The 17,765-nt window shown below is 39.3% G+C and overlaps 1 protein-coding gene across 25 annotated transcripts in view; it reads left to right on the top strand.

The window, feature by feature from the left end:
• Positions 1 to 17,765, top strand: part of CPEB3 (cytoplasmic polyadenylation element binding protein 3) — a 196,082-nt gene that overhangs the window by 99,244 nt on the left and 79,073 nt on the right. For 8 of the 25 annotated variants that reach the window (XR_002338767.1, XM_021073492.1, XM_021073494.1 and 5 more), the window contains one exon: positions 6,322 to 6,378. The exons of 11 other annotated variants lie outside the window; for them this stretch is intronic. Coding sequence is in view for 13 of the 14 variants with exons in the window: in XM_021073492.1 (XP_020929151.1) it covers positions 6,322 to 6,378 (57 nt within the window). In the remaining variant the exon portion in view is untranslated. The remainder of the gene's footprint in view (positions 1 to 6,321; positions 6,379 to 17,765) is intronic. 6 more of the 25 variants (XM_021073507.1, XM_021073502.1, XM_021073499.1 and 3 more) reach the window with 1 other exon arrangement.

Genomic DNA, 17,765 nt, shown 5'->3' with positions numbered 1-17,765 from the left:
TCTGTAGGCATGGCCACTCCTGGTATCTTCTTCTTAAAGGGACACCAATCCTATTGGAATAGGACCCTACTCTATGAGTGTTGTCTTAAGACATAGTCACACTGGGGGTTAGGGCTTCAACCTCTGAATTTTGGGAGGAAACACATTTTAGTCCCTAACAACTGATGATGAATGGATAAATGGTGATATTTCCATACTAAGGAATACTACTCAGCAATAAAAAGAAATGAAATATTGACACATGTAATACTATGGATAAGTCTCAGAAACATTATGCTCGGTAAAGGGAGTCAAACACCTTGATTCCATTTGTGTGAAGTTGTATAAAGGGCAGACACAACTATAGTCAGAAGCCAGATTAATGGTTGCCAGGGGCATGGTTCACGTGATCAACAGGAAAAGGGCACATGGAAACATTTTAGGGAGATGACTATTCTGTATCTTGATTATGATGGTACTAGTTACATGGCTATATATGATTACCAAAATGAATCAAGTTGTAAACTTATAGCAGGTTCGTTTTACTGAATGTAAATAATATCTCAACTTATAAGAAACAAAAGAATAAATGCTTTAAAGCCAGTGTGGACCTGGATTCCATCCCAACTCTGCTGTTTAGGTAGCTGAATAACCTAGACCAGTCATTCATTCTCTTCAGGCCTCAGTTTGCTCATCTGGAAATGTACATTATGGTAGTCGCTTCGGGAATTAGAATCCACAATGTTAAGCATTTAGCATACAATGCCTGGAGCATAGTAAGTCATTAGGTTATTATATTTTACTTTCTGGTATTTCTTCTCCTTTATGAAGTATGTAAGCAACACTAGTATTATGCTTGCCAGTTATTAGTGTTACTTTTTAGGCTTGTAAATAAAATGGCATGATTTTTCTGAGAAAAATGGGAAAGCATCAAAGAGAAGGGTAACAAGAAGGGATTTTAAAATATCCAAATACTTTATGGGAATGTAGCAGATGAAAATGTATCTTGTCTCTTCAAGCATCGTTTTTACCTATGAAGTTTGTTTATGAAGAAATTGATCTTTTCAATAACAATTTGCCAGATTTGAAAATTGTTACGCTAAAACTTCTAACCTTTAAAAAGACAGAGATAGAGGAGGTGCACTTATGAATCCAAACTCCATCATTGCTGCTCTTTGGGAATTTACAGTCTAATTAGGGAAAGGGGATATTTTTGTACTAACTTTAAGATCTTAACCTATCTTAGGTGGACTTTTTTGCATGACTAATACTTAGATGGAAGCTGAAAGGGACCATTAGATGTTCTAATAGGATTTAATTTTGTGTACTGAAATGGTATTCAAAAAGCAAGTTTACAAGTTGTTTTTAAGAAACTGATTTTATTGCAAGGGAAGTAGTTAACAGCTTGCTTCTGCGGTTAACGTTTAACATCTTGACAGATAGTTCCATTCCAGTTAGTAAAATGTTGTACTAAGATTTTGTATCTTGTTCATTTTTTTTTTTCTTAAGTATGGCATTGTAGAGACTCTGCTTAGGTTCCTGAGATGGGTGTGTGTTACTTTGATCCACCAGAAAATGGAGATAGATCTCTCTCTCTTCTTTCCCTCCTTTCTCTCTCTCTCTCTCTCTCTCTCTCTCTCTCTCTCTCTCTCTCTCTCTCTGTTGTGCCAATCATGAGCATCTTCGAACCTCAGCAGTAGAATCTGTGTATGATGTTACTTTGCTTACAGAAACTTCAGCAGCTTTGGGTGAGTTCATGTAGCTGAAGATGTAGTTTAGATTTTAGAATCAGATTGTAAGTTGCCTTTAGGAGGTCACATGTGTGGGTACAAGCCAATCACAGGTCAAGTCATAGGAGTGACAGATGGTCTGCTTTTTCCAGTGTTGCCTCGTGTGCCTGACAAAGTACCATACCATTAATATGAGGGCGCCATTCACAATGTACTAGTTACTGATCATGTGAACTTATTTTTAGAATAACTCTAGCATATCCCACTGCAAACATGCACCCTTTTATATTTATTCTGATGGGTTGGAAATAAGTCTTTAATTTTTTTTTCAGTTTTGGGTTATTCAGGTTTATAATTTAAAGACTACAAAATGTTAGCATTTTGAGACTTTCTACATTAATCTTATAACATTTTATTCCAGTGAACTAGTCTAAAATATTTTAAAATTTTAAAATAGAGTACAATATATATACCAAACAATGGATAGATGATAATTAGATTGATATATCATCACAAGTTGAACACAAATTAATCAGTACCTTGATTAAGATCAAAACATTACCAATATTCCAGAGCCCTCCTCAGCCTTCTTTCCAGTTAATACCTCTAGCCAAGGATAACCACTACCTTGACTTTTAGAAATTAAATATAATTTTTATGAGGTCTAAAATTGTTTAATAATGAAACAACAAAAGAATTTTATCTATAATGATGATGATTGATAGTAAAGAATTAAAGTTCTGGAGTTCCCGTGTGGCTCAGGAGTTAACTAATCTGACTAGCATCCATGAGGACACAGCTTTGATCTCTGACCTCGCTCAGTGGGTTAAGGATCTGGCGTTGCCATGAGCTGTGATGTAGGTCACAGATGTGTTGCTGTGGCTGTGATGTAGGCCCAAGGCTACAGCTCCAATTTGACCCCTAGCCTGGGAACCTCCATATGCCACAGGTGCAGCCCTAAAAAGCAAAAAAAAAAAAAGTTCTTGGAGAAAGTAGATGGGCCTTTGAAAGTATATCCCATCTTGTTATATCTGGTATAAATCTATACTAGCATAGGGTATGTTATATAGATGGAACTAGTCACATTACTTCCTTTTTCTCCATGTGTGATCGTTTTGTGCTGACTCATGGAAATTTATGTATTCAATATTCTTTCTTGTTTAGAAATCATATTTATTCTCAGGGGAAAGCACTACTTTTGTGCTCCGAAACTTTTGTCCTTGGTGTTCACTTCATTACCTCTGCCTTAGGGAAGAGTGTGACTCTAATTAGTCTATTTGCAAATGGCCCTCATGAGCAAATTTTTAATCACCAGCGGAGGTGGCCTACATTCAAAAGGCCATCATGGCATGTATTACTCACTCCCTCAATTGCACATGCAGCTAACAAGCCATGTTTGTTGAATACCAGCTTGGTACAGAGCGTTCTACCAGGTGCATTAGAGAATATTCAAAAGAATATAAGATCCTGACCTTGTCCTCCAGGAATTTAACAGTATAGTGGAGTGGTTGAAAGGGTAGGCTCGGAAGCCAGAGTGCTGAGAGTCATATTCCAAGTCCACCACTTCCTAGTGGCAATTTTAGCCAAGACACTTAATTCCATGTCCCATTTTCCTCAGCTGTAAGAAGAGACTAATAAGAATATTTATGTCATAAGGTTATGGTGTATATTAAATGATAGGAATATGCATAAAGCATTTTGAACTGCTCCACACACATAGCAAGTACTCATTGTTTTAGCAGCTGTAATAATAATTACCATAGAGATCATAGGTAAACTATTGAAATTAGGACCAAGGTAGCACATAATTATTCCACAGTGAATGATGGAAGCAAATTGAAGCATTGCAGATCACCACTTTAAATTGTCTCCCTATTCCATATGCCCTTTTGTGTCCATGTTATCAGCATGTACAGGCTGACATGAACCAATTTGCTATTTTTGATTAGAAATGGGAAAAGAGAAAAATCTGTAAAAACCATGACCTGTTTAAGAAAGCTTTTTTTTTTTTTTTTTGGCTTTTTAGGGCTGTGCCTGCGGCATATGGAGGTTCTCAGGCTAGGGGTCCAATTGGAGCTACTGCTGCCTGCCTGCGCCACAGCCACAGCCACACACGATTAGAGCCTTGTCTGCGACCTACATCACAGCTCACGGCAACGCCAGATCCTTGGACCTACTGAGCGAGGCCAGGGATTGAACCTGCAGCCTCATGGTTCCTAGTCAGGTTCGTTGCTGTTGCTCCACAATGGGAACTCCTGTTTAAGAAAGCTTTGATTAAAACTCCTGAGTATGTCTTTTGCAACTACCCCCATCTCCAATCCTGGATGCTGCTCCCCACCCCCATACTTGTCTGGATCTGGCCACTTCATGTTCTCTATTACTTGAATACTTAGCACTTGATGACATGAGTGAGCAGCATTCTCTTATCCTTTAAGGGTGTTAAAGTCTGATGAGTCAGTTTTACCTTAGAATTGTGGTCAGATTCTTTTTCACTGAGTATCTGATCAGAAATCAGATAAAATGAAAGAATGGGAATGTTCTGTTTGGGAAAGAAATGATTACTTTTGAAATATAGAATGTTTTATTTCCTCTCTAAATAGAGATTTCGTAGTTGGGGGTGTTGGTAGCATGACATCATTGGGATGGGAGAAGGGACAAAGAAATAAATGGTAGGATGTCAAAACTTATTTAATCTCTTTTTAAGTGTTGTCTGTTAGTATTAATTCAGCCATATTCTTATAAATGAAGTCAGCTTTGGAGGGGGGCAAGCTAGGAAATTACCATTTATTATACATTCTGTGGGAAGATGAATTCCAGGTTCCAAATAATGAAAAGTGTAGAAGTTTCTTAAAATTTTGGGGGGGATGTATTCCCTTTGTAAGTGATATAAACAGTAATTGCTGTGTAGATTCAGAAGAGATGTTTCCCACTGAGAGTTATAGCAATGGAAGGAGTTAGGGAATTAGGGTTTGAACTGGATAATCCTTTTTTTTTTTTTCTTTTTCTTTTTATAGCCGTTCCTGTGGCATATGGAAGTTCCCTGGCTAGGGGTTGAATTGGAGCTGCAGCTGCTGGCCTTCACCATAGCAGCACCAATCCCAGACACATCTGTGACCCAGGCTACAGCTTGTGGCAACACCAGATCCTTAGCCCACTGAGCAAAGTGAGGAATCAAACTCCCATCCTTAAGGACACGATATTGGGTTTTTAACCTGCTGAGCTACAATGGGAACTCCCTGAATAATCCTTATTAATATTTGGTTGTCGAAAAGGGAAGAGACCAAGGGTGTGTAGGTGATGGTGAGTTCAATGCCTGAAGAAAAATGAGAACTAAGAAGATAAGATTGGCCAACTGGTATTTCAAGTTTCTAGCTGAAAAGTCTGAATTCTTTTCCTAAGAGAGAAATAGTTTTCTTTAGCTCTCTTTTGCACTACAAATGTAACCCCAAATTATCCTTGTTTTTGGTTTAAAGTTAATATAACATTTCATGTCTTTAAAATATGGATTAAATAGAGTTCTCATTTGTTTTTATAGAGCTCAAGGTTTCGAATTCAAAAAACTTTCCCCTTTGAAATTTATTTTAGATGACAGGATTTCCTAGCCATATATGTATGATGCGATGTTTAACAGAGCCAGACTGTAGCATCAACTTAATGCATTCTGTGGGCCTTGAGTTCTGAAGGGGAAGAAAATCTTTAAGGTGCTGTCTTCTTCAGCATAGCCTGGGATGATGTACTCATCACCTTAATCTCTTGCTACTTTTTCAGTTCACTTTCTAGAAGAAAAAGTTATTGCTTTCCTCTTATCTGCGATATTGTATGGAAAGTAAATGAGGAGGCTAGAGAAACGTCACAGAAAATTTTATGGAAACTTGTTCTGTAAGCAAGAGCTAATTGTGTGTAAACAATTTTCAGGGGACTCTGAAGTGTGTGTGTGTGTGTGTGTGTGTGTGTGTGTGTGTGTGTGTGTGTGTAGAAATTTAGAATGACCACCACACGGTACAGTTATTTATTTAGAATGAATGTTTTTTTCTTTAACGTGATGTCTGGTGGTGGAGTTCCCGTTGTGGATCAGTGGTTAACGAATCCAACTAGGAACGATGAGGTTGTGGGTTTGATCCCTGGCCTTGCTCAGTGGGTTAAGTGTGGTGTAGGTTGCAGATGCAGCTCGAATCCCGCGTTGCTGTGGCTCTGGCGTAGGCCAGCAGCAATAGCTCCAATGACACCCCTAGCCTGGGAATCTCCATATGCAGCAGGAGCGGCCCAAGAAATGGCAAAAAAAAAAAGTGATGTCTGGTGGTAATATATAGTACAGATGAAGATTTACGAATCAGAAAAATGTTTAAAGAACTCTATTTCTGATATAGATAATGGGCCACCTATAAATCCTCGTAAGACTTGTGATACTTAAGCACCCATTGTATCTTTTCCAGTGGCTGCCACATCCAGTTGAAGTTCTCTTTAAGACTGTGATTTAACTTGTGCTTCGTAGGTTTTTTTAAATATGTGTGTAGTCAAGTTGAACAGTATCTCCAGATTAATTCATTCTAAGACTACTTAGAAAAGGTTTGTGTAAATATTTTTTCTTTCTAAATTCACCATTTTGATACAGATACCCATGGTTTTCTTCTGTGTTTACATGCAGCCAGGAGCTATGGGCGGAGACGAGGTAAATTTTTTTTAATGAGATCTTTTGCTTGCCAAATTGTGAGTAAATATGAGTGTGTGTGTTTATACCTGTGCGTGTGTATAAAACAATAATTATGGTTTGGTATGATGTTCTAGCTTAATTACTTTAGTGAAATAATTCTCTTGTCACTTTCATTATAATTATTTTTTTTGTTATTAGTTGGTAATTTGTTCTTTTGATCCTAATCAAGACATAACAAAGACCATTTCTAACTGGAAGTTTTTGTTATTTGGTTTATTGTAAGTGGTCTTGAGGGAATAAAGGGCAAGCGTGTGTTTTTTGTTTTTTGTTACTGTTCTGTATCCACCGTGTTCTTTTCACACTGCTTGGAAGACAGTCATTAGGTTTTAGAGGGCAGTTCCTGATCTTAGTAGGTTGACTGGTGAATTTTGTGTGTGTGTTACATCCAGAGACAGATTTACCTTGAAGCTAAATGAAACTAAAGTTTCAGATACCCTTATTTTCATGGGTATCCTCCAAGGTCTTTACCTTATCTTTGTATTCTTTTTCTTAACGAGAGATCCTTCACTTGTGTAGGGTCTAGTCCCCATAAAATTTGAATTCTCTCCTGGTCACACCCAAACAAAGTAATATTCCTTTCATTTGTGTGTTTCTATAACCTTTCTAAGTCATTTCCATGTTTGCAAGTTGTTCAAATAATTTTACAAAGTAGAGTAAGCCTAATGTGGAAAGAGTATGAGATTTAGGGTCAAAGACCTAGGTTATAACCCCTGTTTTATCACTTATGTCTTTTATGTTCATCTGTAAATTATGCAGTAATAAAACCAATTTTGTCAAACTTTAAGAATGTTAGTGAAGTTATAGCATAAAAATGGGAGAGGAGGAGTTCCCATCGTGGCACGGTGGTTAACAAATCTGACTAGGAACCATGAGGTTGCGGGTTCGACCCCTGGCCTTGCTCAGTGGGTTAAGGATCCAGCGTTGCCAGGAGCTGTGGTGTAGGTTGCAGACACGGCTCGGATCCCGCGCTGCTGTGGCTCTGGCGTAGGCCGGCAGCTGCAGCTCTGATTAGACCCCTAGCCTGGGAACCTCCATGTGCCACGGGAGTGGCCCCAGAAAAGGCAAAAAGACAAAAAAAAAAAAAAAAAAAAAAAAGGAGAGGAGAGGCTGTTATTGTAAACTAAAAACATTCCACAAATGTCAGTTGCTTTGGTGCTCATTTCGAGAAGCTGGGAGAGATGAAGTAATTTACTTGCTGTGTGATCTCAAGTTAAAGTTAGAGCCAAGTCTTTTGGCTGTTTATTGGGTAATGTTTATCATTCATCAGGCTGTCTCTGACTCTGTAGTTGAGCCCTGAAGAGAAGCTAATAATGTTAAATTCGTAGTATTTTTTATTTACTCCATGGTAACTTTTGTCGAATGGGTGAATATTGGCAAAACCTAACATGTGTTTGAGACATTGTTGAAACCTTCTTTCATGGTTGAATCACATAGTTGATTTTGTTTTCATGTTACTGATGAAGAAAAAAATTGGTATAGTTGATTATTTTTTTAACCATGGAAATAAATACCATTTAACATTTTTTTAACCTTATCATTGTAAAGTTTCAAGTGTAGAGAATAATATTACTAGAAATCATCTTGTAATTTTTCTTCTTGTTGCTAGAGAATTGATCTCTCTCAGGAAGGAGTAGGAAAGGACATCATCTCGGGGGTATACAACAGAGACTGTTCTTGTGCACCGATCAGTCACTAGATCTTGTCAATATTCCCTCTAGTTTCTCAGGCCTTGTCCCTCCCTTTTCATTCTGTTGTTTCATCTTTCTGAAACAACACTTTGTCCCTCTCACCCTTTTTCTCCATTCAGGATTCCTTTCGTCTGGCTTCTCCCTGTTTCACCCGTCTCATCATCTCCATTTTTCCCCCACCTTACCTTCCCCTGACCAATCCCTCTGCTTTTCCACTGTCTAGCCAGTACAAGTACTATCCACCCTTCCTCTCCTTTACTTCATTTTCATAACTAAAACTTATCTTTAAGTTTATGCATCCAAGCCTAATTCAAGCCTTACCCTTTCCAAGAAGCCTTGCCCAGTGGCTCTACAGGAAATGTTTTCTTTTCTTGCGCCTTACATTCTTTATACCTTTTCTGTATGCCCTGATTCTTCAACTCAAGATAAGTTCTTTGAGGACAGTTGTCTCTTGTGCCAAACACTGTAACTTTCATATATTTAGCACTAATTAAATGCTTCTTATTATTTTGAAGTAAACCCCCACATTTCTGCAAAGCAGAGTTTGGCATTATATGTATATTTTTAAAATATTTTGTATTGGAGTTCCCGTCGTGGTGCAGTGGTTAACGAATCTGACTAGGAACCATGAGGTTGTGGGTTTGATCCCCGGCCTTGCTCAGTGGGTTAAGGATCTGGCGTTGCCATGAACTGTGGTGTAGGTCACAGACACGGCTTGGATCCCGAGTTGCTGTGGCTCTGGCGTAGGCCAGCAGCTACAGCTCCAATTAGACCCCTAGCCTGGGAACCTCCATATGCCGGGGGCAGTGGCCCTAGAAAAGGCAAAAAGGCAAAAAACAAAAACAAACAAACAAAAACCTTGTATTTAAAAATCATAGTATATTAAATACTAGATATCCAGAATATAAGATCACCTAATAGTTTCTAAACCCCTGAAAAAAATAACTAATCTTCCCTTTTTCCGTGTTGTCTTCTCCATCTCTATTTGTAAGGTTTGACTTAATTCTTTTCAGAAGCCATGATCATCTTTGCATCAAGTGCTAAGCTAAACACTACCTAGAATGACTTGGTCTCTATAAGTCTGAAGTTTGATAGTTCTAGTTGAAGAAGACAATGACAAAAGTGTGTGTGTGTGTGTGTGTGTGTGTGTGTGTGTGTGTGTGACAGAGAGAAAGAGCACTAACAGACATGAGTGTTGACTTTCTGTAATGAGAAAAAAAGAGAATGTTTTTGTTCCATGCTTTTTTTCAGTCTTCTGTTCCCAAAGCTGAAAAAGAAGAAAATCCATCTTTCAAAAATATAGTGACATAGTCACATGGAATGGCACAGGTGTACTTCATATCCACTCTCATTGCCTGAAATGTATTCATCATTCAGCATTATGTAATATAAATTTGATGATCTGGTAGATTTCCTCATGTCCATTTATTTGTGTGATCAAGGGTTATATTAATGCTTAATTTCTTTCCTCCAAAAAAAGTTCAGACTTTCCCCAGAAATCATAAAATTGAACTTGGTGATGTGTGTTAGTTATATTATGCATTACATACATGTTGGTAAACATTTTAGGAATAGGGGGCCAAGGGAATTATCTGTGACAGTTTTTGAGATCCGTCAGCAAAAATTAGGCCAGTGGAATCTTTCACCTCTCCTGATAAACCTGGAAAAGCTTTCTGAAATAGGTAGGATTTCAGGAACTATTTGGATGATGGAAGAGGAGTAGGAAGCAAAGCACTCCTGGTATCTGATTCAACTTAAAAGAAAGCTTCGAGGTGAGATTGGCATGACCAGATGCTTGGAGCCTGTGTCCATGAGTGTATGCAGTGGGGGCCAGCTGGAGAGGAGACGTTGGCAATGAGATGGTTTCTACTGCCCTGATGAATGGTTTTTGACACAGATATCTCAGGCTTTAGAAAGAGCATTTCATGATACGAGTAATGAAAACAGGAGAGAACTTGGGTATCAGTTGATGGCTTAGATGGGGATTCAAGAATTGGAGGGTTGTCTCTGGCAAATCAGGTGCTTCCAGAGGTGCAGCTGAAGCAGTAGCAGTAGGGAAGAAGAATTAGATGTGAAAGAATAGGATCTGAAAATGAATATTGGTTATACATAAAGTATTTAAATATTCAATTATATTTCCCACTGATACCCACTTTTAGAGATGTGTTCCAGTAGGCAAATGTTTATTTCCCTTGTGGAATCAAAATAACACCAAAGAATTTTAACATTTTCTTTCTGTACTGTTCTGGCTTTCACAAGCTTTGATGTGTGTTTTCCTACACAGCTGCAGCCCCTGTTAGAAACTAGCCTGATAGCTAGTGTCATTAATGATCTTTGCTTAGACCCTTAACAGGCACACTTAATTAAAATGTATTGTGTTTTCATTTCACGTGAGTTTTTATGGTTTCTGGAAGGCTTTTGTCTGTAAGTAGAGATGTTGGCTATGTCAATGCTCTTGATGTTTAACAGAATTTCTTAGTTAAAGAGCAGCAAGGAAAATACAAAAGATATTTTTAAGTAATGTGAATGAGCAATGCAAAGAATGATGAGAGTTACTTTAGTATTGGAGTTACTACTGGATTGGTGTTACTACTGTAAAATGTTCTCCTGTGTATATTTAATCCATAAAAATCTGTTGAAATTGGTGTATGATTTAGTCAATGGCAAAGGTTCTAAGAATCCAATAAAACAAACTGCACCAAGTTGGAGTTGAGTCTTCCTACCAAAAACAGCCTGCCCAAGAGAGGAGAGATCAGCTGTATCAGTGAGACCATGATACAAACGTGCCATCCTGCTAATTCAGACTTGGCTATGTGAACTTTCTTGTCTAAAAGAATGCATGGTCGTAGAGTTCTGTCGTGGCTCAGCAGAAACGAATCTGACTGGCATCCATGAGGATATAGGTTTGATCCCTGGCCTTTCTCAGTGGGTTAAGGATCCAGCATTGCCCTGAGCTGTGGTGTAGGTTGCAGGCAGGGCTCCAATCCCACATTGCTGTGGCTGTGGTGTAGGCTGGCAGCTACAGCTCCAATTCAACCCCTAGCCTGGGAACTTCCATATGCCACAGGTGCAGCTCTAAAAAGACAAAAAAGAAAAAAGAAGAATGCATGGTTCCAGGAGTTCCCGTTGTGGCTCAGCAGTCAACGAATCTGACAAGCATCCATAAGAACACAGGTTTAATCCTTGGCCTTGCTCAGTGGGTTAAGGATCCAGTGTTGCCATGAGCTGTAGTGTAGGTTGCAGATGCAGCTCAGATCCTGCATTGCTGTGGCTGTGGCATAGGTCAGCAGCTACAGCTTCAATTCGACCCCTTGCATGGGAACCTCCACATGCTGAGGGTGCGGCTCTATAAAAAAAGCAAAAAAAAAAAAAAAAAAAAAAAAAAAAAAAAAAAAAGCAAGAAAAAGAATGCATGGTTCCAGAGTGAAACACGGACAGCTGAAGAAAATCTGAGTTCTAATATCTGAAATGTTACTGCTTGTAGTAATAAGAAAATTTGAGTGTAGGAGATGGTGAGGGGAGTAAGATCACTAGTTTTTTACTTTTTCAAGAAGCTGTTTTGGGAGGAGTCTAAACTACTAATGAAGGAGGGGTTCTGAGTGTTTGTGTGTTCACTATGGGTCAGATGCTGTGCTGGACTCTAGCTGTCTGTCTACTGAGTGTTCATTCTAGTAGGGTAGAGAGAGAGAATAAATAGTGAAATGAACATTTTCAAACTCAAAAATTGCGATACATACTAGGCAGGAAAAATGGGAGGGTCCCTCCAAGGCAGGATGGTTTTCTCTGAAGAGATGTTTTTTAAACTGACAAAGGATGGAAAGACAGGATGGAAAGATTTATTTATCTTTAAATAAATATTTTATTATGGAAATTTCTAAACATATACAAAAATAGAATAGTTTAGTGAACTACATAACCATCACTAGCTTCAATGATTATCAACATTTTCACCAATCTTGTTTCATATATTCCTCCCCCGTTTTTCCCTTAGAATATTTTCAAGGAAATTATCACAATACAGCTATTTTGGAGTTCCTGTTGCGGCGTGGCGGAGACAAATCTGACTAGTATCCATGAGGATGCAGATTTGATCCCTGGCCTCGCTCAGTGGGTTGAGGATCCGGTGTTGCCATGAGCTGTGGTATAGGTCGCAGTCGAGGCTCAGATCCCATGTTGCTGTGGCTGTGGCGTAAGCCAGCAGCTATAGCTCCAATTCGACCCCTATCCTGGGATCCTCCATATGCCACAGGCACAGCCGTAAAAAGCAAAGGAAAAAAAAAAAAAAAAAAGAAATACAACTATTTTAAGAGGCTTGAAGCCTAGTACTAATAAATTCTACAGTATTGATAAACCTGGAAAACACTCTGCTAAGTGAAAGAAGGCAGTTGGAACAGATCACATATTGGATAATTCCACTTTTATGAAATGTCCAGACTATGCAAATCTATTGAGACAGAAAGTAGATTGGTAGTTGCCTAGGGCTGAGAGAATTGAAGGAAAATGGGGGGTGACTGCTATTGTGTTAAAAGGATGAATCGCATAATAGATGAATTATATCTTAAAGCTGTATTTAAAAGGTGTGGGGTTTTAGAGGGAGGCATTTGAATCAAGGAAAGGCTTTGTGTGTTTGAGGAAGTAAAGAGTGCCCAGAATGGCTGAGCTTGGTGGAAGAAGAGAAGGGAGGGTGTATTAAGATGAGGTTGGAGGAAGGAAGGAAATCTGATCTTGCTGGGCTTTAGCTCCTGGTGAGGATTTTGAACTTGGTCTAAATAAATACAAGAAAAAACCTATGTATGTTTTAAAGCAGGGTCAAGTGTTTGGATTTATGTTTTTTGGTTTATTTACTTATTTATTTGGCTGCGCTCATGGCCTATGGAAGTTCCCAAGCACATGGAACAAACCCTTCTCACAGCAGTGACCAGGGCTGCTTCAGTGACAACACCAGATCCTTAACCTGCTGCACCACAAGGGAACTCCCTGGATTTATGTTTTTAAAAGAGCACTCTGACTGTTGCTTGGGTGGAGTGAGATGAGAAGTAGGTTGTCTAGCTCAGAATGATAGTGGTGGCATAGGCAAAAAACACCTTTAGGGAGTTTGTTGTGGCTCAGCAGGTTACGAACCCACCTAGTATCCATAAGGATACAGGTTCTACCCCTATCTTCACTCAGTGGTTAAGGATCCGGCATTGTTGTGAGCTGTGGTGTAGTGCAGACTTGGCTCAGATCTGGCATTGCTATGGCTGTGGTGTAGGCCAGCAGTTGCAGCTTGGATTCAACCCCTAGCCTGGGAACTTCCATATACTGTGGGTGTGGCCATTTTAAAAAAGCGGAAAAAAAAAAAAAAAAAAAGGAAGTCATACCACATAATCCATTTTTTAAAAAAATCCTCAAAGTGACTTATTTCTGAGCTACTTGCAAAACTAAGATGAAAAGGGTCGGGCTTGGAATGGAAGTATCATGTCAGGAGTTCCTTGGAGCTACTGGATTGATAGCAGAGACATGGGAACTCAGGGGTGAGGTCCAGTGGTTTTGGCTGCCCAGCATGACTGGTGGGCTTTTGTTTTCTCCTCATAGCTGTAGGAAAGGGAGCCTCCTGGGGAAGGCTTATTTTAGATAAGCCTTCCATGCTTAACTAGCACCTGGCAGTTTTCTTATGTGGCACTTTTCTTACAAGGCTTCTTTAGCTTTAAGTCATCTCTACATTCAGATATTATTTATCCAATTACTGGACCAAAAACTATATTCTGGTTATTAATTGAAAATAGATATCAGGAGTTCCCGCTGTGGCACAGCAGAAACAAATCTGATTCATAACCATGAGGTGGGTTCAATCCCTGGTCTCGCTTAGTGGGTTAAGCACCCGGCGTTGCTGTGAGCTGTGGAGTAGGTCGCAGACGCAGCTTGGATCCTATGTTGCTGTGCCTGTGGCATAGGGCGGCAGCTGCAGCTCTGATTTGACCCCTAGCCTGGAACCTCCATATGCCACAGGTGTGGCCCTGAAAAGCAAAAAATAAAAATAAAAAAAGAAGCACTTCTCCTGCTTCTGTTGAAATATTGCATATGAATATTTCATGTGAAAATATCATGAGATTCTAAAGCAGATTTATATATTTATATGCTAGGTACATGAGAATATAATCTCTGGTAAGTAATAACACTTACTTAAAACATTTGTGTCTTGAGGAATGCTTTCATTAAAGAAAATAAGTATGTCAGAGAAATACTAGTTTAGTGAAGCAAGGCCTCTCATGGGACACAATTTGGGTACAGCCTATAGTTTCAGTTTCTAGTAACACATATCCAGGAACTAAAACTTGATCAGTCTTCATAGGGCCTGTGTTGTGGGGGGATGATTTATGCCAACCAAATGCATGCACAGATACTAACCTCTTGAGGGTCCACTGGACAAATCAGAATACCAGTGTTTTTTAACTTACCATGGAGTTGGATGTAACAGAAATAGAATTTTAGTGGCTGATTATTTGTCTACTAGTTCAGGAGTCAGCTCTTTGTAATAACAAGGCACTAAATTAATAGAACAGTCCTTTAGGAGCTTATAACTAGAGCACAGGGAAATATCTGGCTTTCAGGCTATGGAAACATCAAATGAGCCATTCTGTCCCACAGAGGAGGAACCCCCACCACCACCACCACCCCAGTGTGATAAAAATCCTCTCTCTTGTTGGTTTGCAGTGGGTAAACACTACAGATTCTTAGGCTGTCCTTCTGTCCTTTAAATGCTTCCTGCAGACTAACTTTTTGTTCCATCAGCACTTCAGGCACTTGTGTTTTGGTACGGCTGACTAGATTATAGATTTTATAGTCCGTTCCTGAGGATATACTTTTTTTGACGTGATTGAACTTGGTTGGATGTTTCCCAAGGCTCCATACACTTGACACAAAGTCTTTAGTGGGCTGTCTGCTACAGATGGATAATCTGCATTTCAGTGGTTCTTAAATTTGAGCATAAGAATCACTGGGGAAATATGTTAAAAGTGCAGATTTTCAAGTTTGACCTCCATGATCCAGAGTAAGTAGACCTGGAATTGAGCTCTGAGACCTGCATTCTTAGTTCTTACCTGTAGTTAGAGAAACACCATGTATATGTGAATTCCTAGCAGTTTCCAGGGGCAAATTTATTACTAAATCTGTGGTACTCTAAATACTAATAATAAGAGGTTTGGTTTTAAAACCTTGGAAAGTTTCTTAAGTACCCATAACCAATTTTTAAAACAGTCCAAATTTTTACAATTCTCTTGCTTTTATTTTCTCTGCCAAAATACTCTGGGGAAGCTGTGGTTATGTTGGCCACGCAGAAAGAAAGTTCTCTTTGTTCCAGAATGTCTTGAACATCCGCTGCTTCGCCTCACTGCTCTGGTTCAAGACTTCCTCATCTCTCAACTGGACAGTCACAGATTTCTTCAAACTCTCATCCCATCCCCCCTCTCCCTGGGTGCAAATTGCTATTGAGGGTGATGGTAGCTATTGAAGGGTTTAGAATAGAGGGATAACATCATCAGAGGATTTTAGAATCTTAGAGAAGTCATTCTGATGGGATAGAAGATGGATTAGGTGGGAGGATCAGAGTCTCCAGGGAGTGAGTGTAGTTTTTTTTTGTTTTTATGGTCTTTTTGTCTTTCCCAGGGCCACTCCCGCGGCATATGGAGGTTCCCAGGCTAGGGATCTAATTGGAGCTGTAGCTGCTGGCCTACGCCAGAGCCACAGCAACTCGGGATCTGAGCTACATCTGTGACCTACACCACAGCTCACGGCAACACCAGACCCTTAACCCACTGAGCGAGGCCAGATATCAAACCTGTGTTCTCATCGACTGCATCCTCACCGATGCTAGTCTGCTAGTCAGATTCGCTAACTGCTGAGCTACGAACTCCTTGTTTTTTTTTTTTTAAGGCTAGTCTTAGAGTGAACTAGTAAATTATGAAAATGGGGACATTTCCTACTGCTTTTGTAATATAGAATATAAGGTGTAGTGCTTGAATAAATGGAAGCAAGAGAAAAGAACTTAATTTTCTAAGAACATGGTCCCATCTCTTGCCATTCTCATACCTGTCTGTTATATTCCAGCATATATTTGCGCATATTATTTTCCTTTCTTGGCTGCTGCCTCACTGTTAACCCTTATTGAATACCTTTATGTGCCCTTATTAGAATATGAAGATACAGTGGTGAACTAGATTAAATTGGTCCCTGTCTTAATGGAGTTTACAGTTTCATGGGATTGAGGAATGAGATACCAAAGAAAAACCCATATGATAGCATGATACTAACTGGAAAAAAAAAATGTTAGGAGAAGTGTTGTATAGAAAAAGGCATCTGATTTAACCTAGAAGGTCAGGAAGATTTCACCTGAGTTTCAATGACCCTTCAGCTTAGACCTGAAAAATTAATAGGAATTAACTAGAAAATTAGAGAGTTGAAAGGAAGGTGTTTGTCTTGCATTTAGGGAACACCTGATCCTTAGGGCCTGAGGCAGGAAGAAATCATCAGGAATTTTTAAGGAGGTCTGTGCAATTGGAGGTCAGTGAACCAGAGGGAGAGGCAGCAACTGTAACACAGGAGAGATAAGCAGAGACTATAGTTTACAGTAATAATTTACCCAAAAAAAAAAAAAAAAAGAGAGAGAGAGATGAGGGGTTTTAAGGATAGGGGTGAAGAGTGTGGTTACATGTTCAGGTTAACATTTGCAAGTGGCGACTTTGGCTGTTGTGTAGAGAAAGCATTGTGGGATAGGTGGAAATCAGTAGACTGAACAGGCTATTGTACAGACTCATCAGACTGTTAGTTCAGGACAGAGATGATGGCAGTCTGGACCAGGGTGTCGGGACTGAAGGTGGAGAGGACCAAATGGGTTGAAGAATTATTTTGTAGTTTGACTTGGTGAGGACTAAGTGAGAAATGGATTAAAGGTGGAGTGTGAAAGAAAGGGATGTGAGGGTTGAGTCCTAGATTTCTGGGTTGAATTGAGCATGGACAATAGTCATTTTTAGTGAGATTGCAAAGAACGGTAGAGGAGCAGGTTTCCAGAGAAAGCCAAGAGCTGTTGTGAAAGTTTTTTCTCTGTGGATTTTCACTCTTCCCCTTAGAAACTCCCACTCCCACAAGATTCTGCTCAAAATCGCCATCCTATGAAATCTCAAGCCCACCCCCGCCCCTTCCATTTTCTGTAGAGCAGTAAACTGTGCTCTTATGTTACTTGGTGAAGTCTTCTCTTACACTTGTCTATTTTATAATTACGTGCTTGTGTATCTCTCTCTCCAGACTTGATTTCTTTGGCAGGGACCTCAAAATTATTTGTTTGGTGTTCCTGGAATGTGGAAAAATATTTCTTCAAGTGTTTTCCACTAAGTTATATATGTATATTAAAGTTTCCTTTATCTTAAATTCAGGTAATGCTACATTAAGTTGTTTGCCTGCAGAATTTTCCTCAGTCTTTGATATGCTAGTATGGATTATGAATTTCTGGGAAAGGTATCAGGTGTGCAGTATTTTCCAGTATTATTTAGTTTTCCCAAGCCTTCCCCTCCACTAGCTTTTTTTTCTGAGCATCTCGTGTTATTAGTGTTGAGGATAAGAGGTGGGGATAGGAACATATTGAAAATGCTGATTGGGGTTTGTGACTATCAGAGTAGGCACATA

The sequence above is a fragment of the Sus scrofa genome, chromosome 14, assembly GCF_000003025.6.
Source record: "Sus scrofa isolate TJ Tabasco breed Duroc chromosome 14, Sscrofa11.1, whole genome shotgun sequence".
Taxonomy (NCBI): Eukaryota; Metazoa; Chordata; class Mammalia; order Artiodactyla; family Suidae; genus Sus; species Sus scrofa.
The sequence above is the reverse complement of the archived record's forward strand: the minus strand, read 5'-3'. Positions and strand labels throughout refer to the sequence as shown.